The following is a 14,189-nucleotide window of genomic DNA, read 5'->3' on the forward strand; positions in this document are numbered from 1 at the left end:
TTATACTTTATATTTTTTTGAATTTTTTTTTAATAAAAAAATTAATGTTCTTAACATTATCTTTTTTTTCTGTCCCAAATGTTGTAATTCTTCAAAAATAGATTGACGTGGTGCCATGTATGTACTCCACATAAGTCGGATTAGAGAGTCGGCCCACATGGTCGGATCGGATGGTACATCATTTCCTTTTCTACATCGGTCCTGTAACATTCACGTCTCCTCCCGTAATACTCTCTCTCTCTCTCTCTCTCTCTCTCTCTAAATTGCACGAGATCCGGTGAGAGATCCGGCAAACGTAACGAAGAGGGAGGTTCGTATTGACGGAATCTAAACACCATTCTTCTCACCAAATCGCAATTCAATTCGATCCAAATTGATCTGTTAAGTTTCTGATCTCTTTTCCTAATCCACTCGATTCGTTAACAGTTACTGTGTTTTTTGAATTCAAATTTCTCACTTTTGACTTCAATTGCTTGCAGGTTCTAAGCATACGTACATACATTCTTCTATGTTTGGAGGAGGTCTTGTGACAGTCCCTGTCAACAGTCCTCATCTTCGCAAGTCTGGAAGCAGACCTGTTGTCTCTGATCTTGGTACCAACAATTCTACTTTTTTTTGCATTTTTTATATCCATTTTTTGTGGGTTACCATTTTTTTTTTTTTTTTGGTGGGTATATATTTGTTTGTGCAAAGTAATGGCAAAGTTGTAAGTTTTGTAGTTTACAAAATGGTCTTGAAAGATTTGGGCAAGCATTTGAGCCTCCTTGATTTGGGTAAAAAATATGTAAAACCCAATTTGATATAAGCACCTAATTGTTGTGGTACATTTGATATTGGTACCAAAAGTCTAGTTTTTTGAAATTATTTGAATTAATTGTTTTAACGTTTTTTTTTTCCTTGGTGGGTATATATGTATGTGTTTATATGCTTTTATAAGCTTAAGCACCTAATTGTTGTGGAATATCTGTTAGGTACAAGTGAGCTGGGAAATAGTGCTGACGAAGGGTTCTCGCATTTATTAGACGCCAATGAAATGAAGGGTGTGAGCACTCCTTTGGGCACCGCTGCCACGATATTGCCGTCTCCTATTTTGCTATGGAGATTTAAGGTTCCATATACTTTTCTTTTACTATATTTTTATTTTTATTTTTTTCTTCGCGCGTGACATTTAATTCTGTTGAACTTACCTATCTAAAGTAGTCCTAAGCTGAAAGTGGATAATCTATAAGAAAAATATAGAAGTATCCTCCTCTTGCTTTAGGGCAATTAATCTTTTTTATTTTAGGAAAATGTTTCGTAGCTCGAAACATTTGCCCCGAATGGCTCGATTTCGAAGCAGAGGGGAAGAGAGAAGCAGAGGGAGAGGAAGAGAAAGAGAGAAGCAGAGGGGAAGAGAGAGAGAGAGAGAGAGAGAGAGAGAGAAGACGATCGTCGCCCAGCCACCGATCGTCGCCCCGCCCAGCCGCCGATCCGCCGATCGTCGCCCAACCCAGCCCCGCCGCAGCCTCCGACCGCCGTCGCCCCGCCTCCGCCTCCTCCTCTCCCGAATATTATGCCCCCTTCAGTCCTCCTCCTCCCTCCCTTCTTCCTCCCCCCTCCCGTCTTCGTTCTTCTTCTGCAAAAAAATAAAAATCGAGCCATTCGGGCTCCCCGTTTTCGAGCTACGTAACGCGATCGTTTATTTTAATGCTGATTTAAGCTATTTTATTGTTTAAGCTTTAAATAGAAACTACAAAAACCATTTGGCACGAAATCAAAAAATAAAAGTCCATAAGTAGCCCGTTTAAGTTGTAGGTCTTAATCTTGCATGGTTTCATGTTTTTGCTCTAATGCTTTTATAGTTCACGCCTCAAGTGTCTTGATAGTGGCATCAATTAGTTTTCTTGGATTTGCTTATAATAGATATAGGGATGGAATGTGATAGACAAAAACAATATGTGGTGGTGGGTAGAGGACTATCCCATGTCAGTTTAAGTTTTTCTTTCCCCTAACATTTTCATTTATGGTGATCATATCACTCTTCCTTACCAGTACACTTGCATCTACAAATCTTCATTGTATATGACCAAACCATTTTAGTTTAGTCTCTATTTAACTTATCTTTAATTGGTGCTACTCTTAACATTTCATTAACATATAATCATTTCAAATTCTATCTTTTCTAGTTTTACCACACATTCATCTATGCATCCTTATCTACACCCATTTTATGAACGTGTTTATTTGTTGCCTAACATTTTGTCTCATAAAACATCATTGGCCATATAACTATTCTATAAAATTTTGCTTTGATTCTATGGATCACATAATTTCCTACCTCTCCATTCTTATCAATAATTGAACTCAGGTAGTGAAAATGTTCTCTCTTTGTTAGCTCATAGTTTTCAATCTTCACTTCTCTATTATATGATATCTATTTCCTTTGGATCCGATGGCACTTTGACTGGTGCGCCTGGAAATTTGATTGTTAAATGGGCTTTTGAAACTCGATTTGTTGTAACTAGAGGTATTGTCTCGGCCGTACTAAAGTCACATTCCACATATTCAACTTTAGTTCTACTAATTTTCCTTGGTTCTACTAATTTTACATTCCATATATTCAGATATATTGACTTTTCTTTTGCTTTGATCATCTCTTGTGTTTGTTTTATATCCGAGCTTGCACCACATTGAAGTTGTTCTTATTTGGAGCTTTGCATGCTATGTGATATTTTGACTTATAATTATATGCAGGTACTGTTGTTTATCATCTGGGGTTTCTGCTGTTGCAAGGTCAGTTACATTTTTTAATTTTTTTTCATTTCCTATCACGACTTCAGTTTTACAATTTATGAGGATTTTGGTTTTTGGTTTTGCTTCCTTTATTATTATTTTTATTTCATGTCTGTTCCGTTATTCATAAGTTTCAGATTGGATGGGATTCTGTAATGAGAATGAGTGTGGACTTGCGGGATTTATTTCTATATGAGGCATTTTTGTATTATAATCCTCTTCTTCTTGTGGTTAGTGGATTTTATCTAATTTTTTTTATTTTCTTGTTGAATAGGTTTTTGATTTATTTTTTCTTTCCTTGTATCAACACATTTTCTTTTTGCTATGGTGATGCAGACTATGATGGTTTGGTTTTGGGGAGTAAATTTATGGGTCTTTTCCCTATCCAATGTCAATTATCCTAAAATTTTTGACCTTGATCAAAATCATCTTACTCACAGAGAAATATGGAAGGTACTTATATTTACAGCTAGTGGATTGACTTGCCAGTCGTGCAATACTTGTATTATATGAAGTTCTACTCTCTCTCTCTCTGATAGATGTATATATATATCCTTTTTTTTGTGGCTTTCTGTCAATTTAGCTGTTAAACCAATTGTGAGGTCAATTTTGGTAGTTCTCCGCTATTTTGAACTTTTTTTTTTTTTCCATCTCTTGCCACTTAGTTCAGATTGTAAAAATATTGTGCCTGGAATTTTGTTAAACCTCGGACTTTCTGCCTGATTTTCTCCTTAAAAACTTCCTATTTCATCTCTGGAAATTGTCTTGAACTGTAGTTTCCAACATCTAGACTCATCTTCCTTCTAATTTGCATCAAGGTTTGCTATCATATTGGCTCTCCATGTATTTTGATTATCCCTTTTTTTCATAGTAGTGTTGTGTCACTGCATATTAAGTCTGACAAACTGTTGACAAGTAAAGTAGTTGGACTTTTCTTCTAATTAGCAAGATACTGTTTTTGAAACAACGGATGCTAGTCTTTTTTTCCTTTCTTCTTTTTGTTTTTAACCTTCTCTCTGGACTTTTGCTTTGCAGGGTTGGTCATATATGATAGTTTTATCAAGGATTCAAATTTGTGACCTCCTTTCTGTGCTGAACCTTTAACTCCTTTAATGGCTTTTGGTTCTTTTCTTTTCATTGTGAAATACATTTTTTTTTCTTATGGGGGTAAAAAGGAAGAAACATTATATCTATGTATATATTGTTTTTTCTTTTTCCCCATCAACAGACAAGGTCAATTTCAGGAAAATTATAATATTTTGTTTCTAGAAAGTGCATATTATGTATATATATTGCTTAAAAGTTCTTTCTGTGATATGTATATGCTGCCAGGCTTCTTCATAGATTACATTTAATATTGCAGTGTGCCACCTGGATGACAATCGTTGTCCCAACTAGCATGACAGCATATCTGTATCTTTATTCTCACGGAGAAGTTTCATTGGCTGCATTCCAACCAGTGTAATAGATGCCTCCTCTTCTCATTAATTGCTGTGAATGCTTATGCTCATTAAAACTCAATATTTAAACCTTGTTATGTGTTTTCTTTAACTGTAACTTCCCATTAATTGCAGTACATTTTTTTTATTTGCATTATGAGATTGTTCAAGTTTTATTTCTAATAGTAACCAGATTTGCTTACATGCTTTGGTCAGCACAACAGACAAAAATCATGCTAAAGCTCAATTACCTAATCAACATGACATCCATGTTCATCAATCGACCAACTTTCTTTTTGCTACTCTTGTTCCTCGCCTATATAATCCATGGTGATTTATCTTGCTTCTTATAATGTTATGTTTGTTTGTGAACATGGTGAATATCTCATAGGAATGGCAACGGGGCGGGGCGGGGCCGGGGATCACACTCCCCGTCCCCGATCCCCAATGGTGGAAATACCCCCGTCCCCGGCCCCGATCCCCGACGGGGAACCCATAACCACCCCCGTCCCCGTCCCCGTCCCCTAACAGGGATTGGGTTTCCCCGACCCCGTAATTCCCCGACCAATTGATCACATGTTCATCAACAAACAGAGAGAGAGAGAGAGATTTTTTCAACAACAGATCAACAAACAAAATTTTTTTTAACAACACATATTACAAACACAAGAACAAAAAAAAAAAAAAAAAATCTGTATGTATACATTACAGATCTGTTCAACACACTGTGTTACACACACACACACAACAGATATATTGTTCATCAACAGATATAATATAAATAACTTGGAAAAAAAAAAATTTGTGCATCAATGAACAACAGATATGTATATATATAGAGAGAGAGAGGGAGCTTCATCACGATCTGTCCTGGTCATGGTCGTGGCTGCAGATCGGTGGTGGTGGTGGCGGCTTCAGATCGGTGGTGACGGAGGAGCAGGAACGTCGTTCGTTGTGTGATAGAGAGAGCGGCAGTGAGGGAGGATGATCAGCGGCGAGGTACGAGCAGCGGCGATGGACGATCGGCGGTTACGGACGAGAACTGAGCTATGTACGGCGATGGACGATCGGCGGTGGCGGTGGCGGTGGCAGTGGCGGTGGCGGTGACGATCGGCGGTACGAGCAGCGGCGAAACCCTAGCTCTTGGCAACGGCATAGAGAGAGAGAGAGAGAGAAGCGTATTTTGTTTTGTGTTGTGTGTGAGAGAACTGAGCAGTGTTTCAACACAAAACCCTACACGCGCATATATATACGGAAGGGCAAATTAGTAATTTTACATCGGGGATTATTCGGGGCGGGGATCGGGGTCGGGCCGGGTCCAGGACTGAAACACGTATCCCGTCCCCGGCCCGAAAATCACCAGGGATACATTTTTTAATACCGTCCCCGGCCCGTCGGGGATATTTTTCGGGGAATCACCACTTAATTCGGGGCCGGGGGGTCGGGTCCCTGTCGGGCCGGGTTCCGATTGCCATCTCTAATATCTCAGTGTATAAAAGTAGGAACCTCGGTGAGGAATTTGGTTGCATTGTACATTTGGAAAGGATGTGAATGTGTACTGTTGTTGTTTTGGTCAACTAGATGGATTAAATCATCCTAGGAGTTCCCAGCATCAATTTTGGTATTCTTACCGGTACTTGGCAGGATAGCAGTGTTTGAATCATGCCCACCCGTATCTCCTCCAAACAAAAAAAAAAAAAAAAGAAGAAGAAGAAGAAGAAGAAAGAAAAAAGATGAACTTTATTGGTTTTTACCTATAAAGTGTGTCAATGGAAATTTTATTGGTTTTTGGTGTTTCTGAACAATTTCAAAACCCATTATATTTTTATATTTCAGTAAAAGTTACTGTTGGTTAGGTGTTGTTTTTAGTAATAATGGGTATGAATCCCACTGGAAATTGAATTAATTTAGCATGATGATGAGTTTGCACCATGATAATTTTTTGTTGACAAAAGCTTGGGCTAAGCAAGCCCTTCGTGTAAATTATGCCCCGAAGTCTAGGTCTAAAATTTGATGACTGCACCCAGCAGCCTGCATTGGTTGGACTAATTCTGTGCAATTGGCCTTTTATAAATAATAGTGAGGATATTATAATGTCTACCATTTTCAACAGTTCTATATCATCTTGTTCTGAATTTTCTTTAGGTATGAAATATATGACATTAAACATGGCACAAATATTATTTTATTGGCAAATTTTAGCCAGTATTATTAATTATCCAACTATTGTAGGAGGTGATAAATCTATTGATCATTTATTCTTGCATTGTCCTATGCCATTATGGAATAAGTTGTTTTAGCTAGTGGAGATGGACTGGGTGGCTCTTAGATCATGTCTTCCAATGTTCTTAATTGACTATAGGGGCTTTGGGTCTAATAAAAAGATTTGTGTTCTTTGGAGATGTATATATTGTGTTTTGCTTTGGGTTCTTTGGTTAGAAAGGAACACAAGGGCTTTTGAGGATAAGTGTGCAGATTTTGGAGGGATATTGGACAAAATTGTCTATTTGGCTTCTTTGGGGGGATTTCTTTTTTATCTTATTTCTAGAGATTGGTGTTGTGAGGACCCATCCCACATCATTTGGAGAAGGGTTTGTGAAGTGCTATATATGTGGGATCTTGAACCTTCATAGTACAAGGCCTTTTCCTAAAGAAATTTGGGAAGAACAAAACTGTGAGCTGACCACTTGGACGTATTGTATGGGTGCATGGTTTTAAATATTAGCCGTTACGTGTCGTCTTAGTATTTTGGACCTCAGATCCCATTATTCACTGATATATCAGCCAATATCGTATTGCCAATACAATACTAATACTTTTCGCAATACCATTATTTAGAACCACCGTGTATGTTGCGCGTGGCAGGCAAGGTGGACAGTGTTGTGCTAGGTGGGGTCATTGCAGGTGTACTATATGTGACATTTAAATTATTTTTCTCTTTTGGATGGACTTCTTGTCCTCCTTTTTCTTTTATTAATAAATTGTTATGTTGATATTCCAAGAAAAAAAGTTATTTGGGTCCATTGGCAAGAGTGGTTTTACATTGGAACTGACACTGACAAAGTGGAATCCAGCCAACAATGGGGGGGAGGAGAGGAGACACTTATGAAGTGGCAAGGTGGTTTCCTTTTGTATATTAGCACATACGATTGCATGCAATGAGTGATGAAATAATATATTAGCGTTATATTCTATTCCCTAATATTATTAGGTTGAATAGTGTTTGTGTTTTTTTGCATCCCGTAAGACCATCTTTTACATATTGGTAATGATCAGCAGACTTGCCTGTTGAGAAGTGTGACCCATTCTTTGTGATATCTCACTAGTATATGAGATTTGTTCTAAGTGTTACTTTTCATCTACTGTAGGTGCTCCTGTATGCTGCTGTTACAATGCTTCTAATATTTCCATTTGATATTTTTTATTTGTCATCTCGGTACTTCTTATTGAGGACTCTCTGGCGGATAGTGTTCCCATTACAGGTTGGTTTATAGTTTTCAGTTCTTTTAAAGGCACTGTGCTTGATGATTCTCAAATTAATTTTATTATGTTCTGATGATGTTTATTGTGTATCTTGGAAAATTGAAAGAAATTGATGTTTGGGCTGTAAAATTCACCAGTCGATTAATGTGATCAATATGCTTTGATTCTTAAATTACTTTAAAGTTGATACTTTGTCATCGCATTAGCTTGGATATTTTATTCCGGTGGTATTTCTTTTCGATTCATTCCTGATGATTATTTCTTAAACTACTTATTGACCTGGTAGATAACATGCGCCCACAGTTGAAGGTGCTAGCTAGTTTAGCTGGTAAAGTCTCTTGGAAGTGGTATCAAAGACCTAGAATCAGATCCTGCGTCATAATGGTTAGGTTGCTGGTGTTATGGGCAGGGGGAGGGCTTCTCCACATTGTGTAGTCTGTCGCTGTTGGACCAAAACGCTGTCACTCCTGATAGCATGTACATGCTTGCACACACAAACTTGCAAACAAGGTGTCATTTGTCAACTACGATTGGCAGCACCCTTGTGAGACTTGATTATAAACTTCTATTAGCATGTTTTGCAATTAGGTTGTCTTATATTGACTAGGCTAAAAGAGTCTGGCAGTTGTTAATCCAAAAAAGCTTTCATGTCATGTTAAGGATCCTATTGTGGCCTTGGTGAAATAAAGTTCTTGTTTGTTATCAGTTATTTGAACTTTGGAAATAGTTTGGCTATTATCACTTTTTATCTGAGCTTGATGTTACTTTGTTGGTTACAGGCAATATCATTTGCTGATTTTTTCGTGGCTGATATTTTAACCTCTATGGCAAAGGTATGCATTCCGTGGTCTGTGTAATTGCAATCTAAGTCTCAACTAGTTGTTTATAGTGACATCATCCTCACAATTTTTAGAATTATGGAAATGGATGGCAATGTTGTATGAACATTTTGTCACATTCACATGGTGAATGAGATTATTCCAGTACCTAAGAACCAGAGGAACTGATTGATGAAGCCAGTGTTCCTCTCCTAAGAGCCGAGGTCTTAAGACTGAAAATCTTGATCGGTTCATGGCTCATGCAGTTAAATCATTATGGTTTTGTACTGTTTTCCTAGGAATGAGACTCTAAAACATATCTGATATCAGAGTCTGGTACACAGCACCTTCTGGGACTATTGAAAGATCGTAAATATCTCTGATTGTTATGCTTTCTGTGGCTTACAATAGATCCAAACTCTTTGGTGATGCCATCAAAGGCTTGCATGGTTTTGGATTTTCCACTATCTTATTTTGTCCAATTTGTCATTTTCCATCTGGATGGACCTCAATGGTCTATTCCTTCACCTTTCTCGATACCCCACAGAGTTGCCCGCACTTCCCCTTGTAGAAGTCCAAGTCTCCACAATTAAGGTCTGGGAAATAGTAATAAAATGATGCTGTGTGATTTTAGTATTCATTTCAAAAGGCAAATTATTATTTTCCACACATTTCCTTGGCATGCTTGTAACTTTCAGTTTAAATGCAGGTATTTTCAGATTTGGAGCGTTCAGTCTGTAGAATGGTCCATCGACAGGTTGGTATATCTTTGTTGATCCTAGGCCTTGTTAAAAATTTGTGATTTACTCTAATTGGGATTAACATTTGGATTGTGTCAAGTTCTCCTTTTGTGCTAGCCACATCCAACTGATGATTGTTTGTTTCTGCATTTGTGTTCTAGTTTAATTTATCTCCCCATCTCAAAAAGTTATGAACCGTAGTAGCTTTCTAGTGGTTGCATCGATTTCAGATGTTTTGGAGTTGAGAGTTCTTTGATTGGCCATATTTCCTCACACCCATGAAAATATGCAGTCTGGTGGATTCCTCAACCTGTATATTCCAAACAGTGGATGCAGTCTTGCGATCTGGAGACTATGGGATCTCAGGGAATTTGAAGTTTGGACACACTTTTGTCTTTGCCAAGTAGTTAGGGTGTGGTAATACCATGAGAAGGACAGAACCTTGGTCCTCTAGAGTCTGGAGACTATGGGATCTCAGGGAATTTGAAGTTTGAACACACTTGTGTCTATGCTATGTGGTTAGGGACTGGTAATACAATGAGAAGTACAGAAACTTGGTGCTCTAGAGTCTTGGTCTTTTGGTGTCTTTTGAGGTACCAAAAGTAGAATATTTGTAGGATCCATTTTGGAACCCGTGAGGCGACTCAGCCATTGTGCTCCTCTAATGGTGGTGAATTATCTTGGAGTCTATCTTCTTCTCACTTCGAAAATTTTTAAATTGGATTTACACTTGGTCTTTTAATGGTTACAGGGTATGGAAATTAGTAATGGATATTTTGGCAGAGGCAATGATAGAACTATCTATGGTAGCTCGTGCCTCTGCATCATTGGTCTTCGTTAATGCTAATGAATCTAGGCATATTTTTTCTCAAAATTGCCGATATTACAAAATGCTAGCGTGTACAAATGGATTGACCCAATGTGCTGCTTTCTGTCATTAAGAGATTGTTGTTAAACATGTGCAGGTTGCCACTGTTGCTTGGTTGGAAGCTGATTCTGTTTGTGGCCACCACTCTGTTGCAATCCCTGCAGTTCTTGTTTTGCCTTATCTCTTCCGTTTTTTCCAGTGTCTTCGACAATACAAGGATACTGGGGAGAAAACCACCCTTTTGAATGGTAAGATCTATTCATCACTTCTACTTTTGTTTCTCTAGTTGCTGCTTCTTCTTTTTTTCTTTTTTTTCCACTTTGATTTTTTTTCTTTTTATTTTGTGGCGAACTTCTGTAACATTGTTTTCGCCGACTGATTTTTGCAAAACCTGATTGAACCACTCAACATGTAAATATTGAGTGGAATGTGCTTTGTATTCAGATTTTGCAAATTTCATCCTTGATCTGATCATCCATCCCTTTTTCATGTATAGTAAAAGTTATTAAGAGTAATAGTTTTCAGATTATGTACCAGGCTACATCACATGCCTCTAAATGTTTGGTTTTTCAAACTTGTTTTATGATCTTGGACATGTGTTGAAGATGGGTTTTACATGTTTTGGATATGATTGCTCGTTTTCTTTTGCAATTGCTTCTCCTCCTCTTAGTTTCCCTGGATTCTGAGTTGTGTTCGTATTTGTGCTTGATAGAAAATAGGTTTCTTGGCTGTTTTGTCAGTGGTTTATGTTCTTTTCCCACCCCCAACAAACCGAAATACATTTTCTAATTTGTTACAACTTGTGTCTACTAGTTTAAGACATAATACTAAAAGGTTTTTGTGTCAGCCATGGATACAGCGTGTTTAACATGGCAACTACATATAGTAAACCATAGAAAATATAACATGTTGTGTTAAAACCTAATGCAAGATCCTTGCAACTTCATTTACTCTCATACCTGTGAGTATTGAACAGCCCCAACAAAACCCCTCCTAGAGAAGCAGGAATTGTTGTTTGAAAACTTTATGCAAAGCTAACATGCCAACATGTTCAAAATGGTGATTGAGAATTGGATGGTATTATTGTGGCTTTTACCTGGTATAACTTGCACTCAAGTTGTCATTCGCTGGTTTTATATTAATCTAACGATGAAGGAGTTGGTATGATAAATCTCATAGATGACTAGATGACTGTGATGTGGGAGTTCATTTGTATTTGTTATGCCAATTAATGATAGTATAATAGTATTATTGGCTTTGACCCCTTCTTGTTGGAGTTGCCATTGTGTTTGAAACATATGGAGGTATCATGTGGTTTACGTGCAGAAGATTGAGTTTCAATGCTTCATAATACCCAAAAAGCTGCTAACCTTTGAGAGGCCATTGTCAATTGATTACAGGCTTGTTTGGCAATATTGTTCATTAGTTTCCGCTTTAGTTTTGCTCAACAGTATAAGCACAACTCTAGTGTAGTATTTAGATGTAGCAGTGCTAAAATAGCATGGCACAACTAAAACACTCCAGCAGTGCAGTATATTCTGTGCTAAAATAGCGCTCTAAAATTGTATCCTAGGTGGCAATCTGACTGGTCGTCTGCTCGTTATGCCAATTTTTTTGCTGCCGTTATTTCCTTTTATTTTGCTTGTTTATTTTATCAATCAACATGTTTTCTTACTGTCCTTATTACCTTTTGTTAGTATGCTCTGTTGCCTTTTCTCTGTACTATAGTAACTTTATTTCCTTATGGTTTCAGCTTTAAAATATTCAACCGCGATACCGGTGATTTTTGTTTCGGCCCTTAAATATCACACCGAGCATGATAGGTGGATGAACTTTTATCGGCCTTTGTGGCTTCTTTCGAGTGTTTTGAACTCTCTGTACTCTTTCTACTGGGATGTGACCCGAGATTGGGACTTGAGGTATGTTGGAATGTCCTTTTACCCACTTATTAATGCCAAATAAATGACAAAGTCATCACCTTAATGCATTCCACTATTTCTGGAGGCACCTCTGCCAGACACTATTGAGATGAAACCTGGTTACATCTGCTTTTCCGTTGGTTCATGTATTGGCGCTAATTAACTCGTCTTTTTTTTTTTGTAGTGTTTCAAAACAGATAAATTAGTAGTGCATTCTGATATCATTAAATGTGATCATAATGATAATGGGGAAGAAAAAAAAAAAAGGAAAAAAGAAATAAAGTAAAAGAAAAAAGAGTTTAAAATTAGTCATCATAATTGATTAGTTTAGAGTTATTGGGTTATTTTAGAGTTGCTGAAAAATGTCAATAAAGACATTTATTTATTCATATTCTTCTGAATATCTGATGCTTGCATGGCATCAGCTCTAAAATGTGTATGTTCTATTTTAAGCTCTGGCACAGATTTCTCACTCATCGAACATCACACTTATGCCTAATTTTTCTCCTCTTATGCCAGTGTCTTCACTAGGATTTTCAAGTTCAGCAAACCACATATCTGCTCGCACTTGTTACATGGACGGAAATGGGTAAGGATTTACTGAAATATGTTTTGCATATGGAGACTATCCACGAAGGTAATAAACCTTTCTCTACGCTTGGCTTGGTTGTGCAGGTTTATTTTTGGGTAATAGCAAGCAATTTGGTCCTGCGATGCACATGGACATACAAGCTCTCTGCCCATCTCCGCCATAATTACCTTACTGTATTTGCCATCACTGCCTTGGAGATGTTCCGTCGCTTTCAGTGGGTTTTCTTTCGTGTAGAAAATGAGTGGAATAAAATGAACACCAAATCAAACGTTCAGCTCTCCATGAGTGATTTGTCGAATGAGGAAGAGAAATTACTAAAATCCAACGACCACAATGTATAGACAAGACCAAAAGAGAGTATCGCAGTGCCTCAGTTGCAACAGCAACATTTTGTGGTTAAATATTTTTGTGATATTGTTCTCCATTTGTTGGTAGAATGGTTATGTAATACCCATTTTGTTGCAATCATTCATTTATAAGAATGTTACTTTTTAACTTTGCCGCCTTCATAATAGAGTATAGGTCAATTGATGATTAATACAATATTCAAAGATGTCATCGTAAGACCATTTTAATTGTTCTGATGCTACTTTGAAAGTGTCTTCTACACGGGTTACTCATCTAATATTTGTGGAGGGAAAGGAAAATGTTACAATAATTTAGCTTCTGTAGTGTTGTTTGGTATAGTTTATTATAAGTTAAAAGTTGGATAATGCAAAAACAAATGTCAAAACAACACTGCTACAGGGTCCGAAATTTTTAAGCTCGAATTTGCTCCGAATCCAAAACGATGTCGTTTTGGATTATCTTACCGGTAAGAGAATTGTAATATATCTTACCGGTAAGAGAGTTTTATTACATGTTACCGGTAAGAGAACTCAAAACGACGTCGTTTTGAGTTTCGAGCCAATTTCGAGCCAAACGATTTCGGGTCCTCAAACATTTTTCATGTCAAAAACATCCCTTCGTCAACTTCCTGATAATCACCTGGGATGAGCTTGAAATCAGCCATAGGGAAACTGGCGGTGGTGAGGAATGGGACAAGGTGGGTTGTGGATTTTTTGTCAGTGTTGGAGTTTTTTCGTCAGTGTTGGTGCTTTCGAACCAGATAAATCATGCCCAATACTCATTTTGTTTCTCTCCAGGGCTTGTAGATTTTCCAGCACATAGATTGACCAATATTTCAAGCAATGTGGTAGTTGTGAAGAGCGATATAAGGCAGTCAATGGGGTGGCTTTAATGGTGGTTGATCAATATAACATGGAGAGAAGCTTTTTCATAGTATATAGAAATTGTAAAATTCCATGATTTTGGTTTCAAAGCGACTGAATTGTTTTCAAGATTGCAGTGTATTCAAACCCATAAGTTAGTGGCAATAATATACAGGGTAATTCACATTGACTTCTCTTTACGTTTAAAAAAAATATAGTAAGTCTTACCGTTTTGACATAATTATTCTGAGTTTCTCAATAATTTGTTAGTTATATGGATAAAAAAAATAATATTATTGTCTCTTTTACACGAAAATATATACTTTACGTTATTTGTTTGTGTTTTC

General features: G+C 37.3%; 1 protein-coding gene across 1 annotated transcript; it reads left to right on the plus strand.

The window, feature by feature from the left end:
* Positions 1-157: 157 nt before the first annotated feature.
* Positions 158-13,126, plus strand: LOC114312839 (uncharacterized). The gene is made up of 14 exons (XM_028259124.2): positions 158-380; positions 480-593; positions 972-1,108; positions 2,734-2,772; positions 2,910-3,002; positions 3,109-3,225; positions 4,136-4,231; positions 7,580-7,693; positions 8,474-8,527; positions 9,222-9,269; positions 10,218-10,368; positions 11,874-12,039; positions 12,559-12,628; positions 12,715-13,126. The coding sequence occupies exons 2-14, from the start codon at positions 509-511 to the stop codon at positions 12,970-12,972; spliced, it is 1,428 nt and encodes a 475-aa protein (XP_028114925.1). The 5' UTR covers positions 158-380; positions 480-508; the 3' UTR covers positions 12,973-13,126.
* The last annotated feature ends 1,063 nt before the right edge of the window (positions 13,127-14,189 follow it).

The sequence above is a fragment of the Camellia sinensis genome, chromosome 9 (genome assembly GCF_055761805.1).
Source record: "Camellia sinensis isolate YWXY chromosome 9, ASM5576180v1, whole genome shotgun sequence".
Classification (NCBI taxonomy): Eukaryota; Viridiplantae; Streptophyta; class Magnoliopsida; order Ericales; family Theaceae; genus Camellia; species Camellia sinensis.

What these genes read in the sequence shown, in the direction of transcription:
- LOC114312839 (XM_028259124.2), top strand. Translation starts at nt 509, where the DNA reads ATGTTTGGAGGAGGTCTTGTGACAGTCCCTGTCAACAGTCCTCATCTT. An exon ending in TTTTGCTATGGAGATTTAAG is followed by an intron (nt 1,109 to 2,733) that starts GTTCCATATACT and finishes AATTATATGCAG; the next exon opens with GTACTGTTGTTTATCATCTG. An exon ending in GGATAGTGTTCCCATTACAG is followed by an intron (nt 7,694 to 8,473) that starts GTTGGTTTATAG and finishes TGTTGGTTACAG; the next exon opens with GCAATATCATTTGCTGATTT.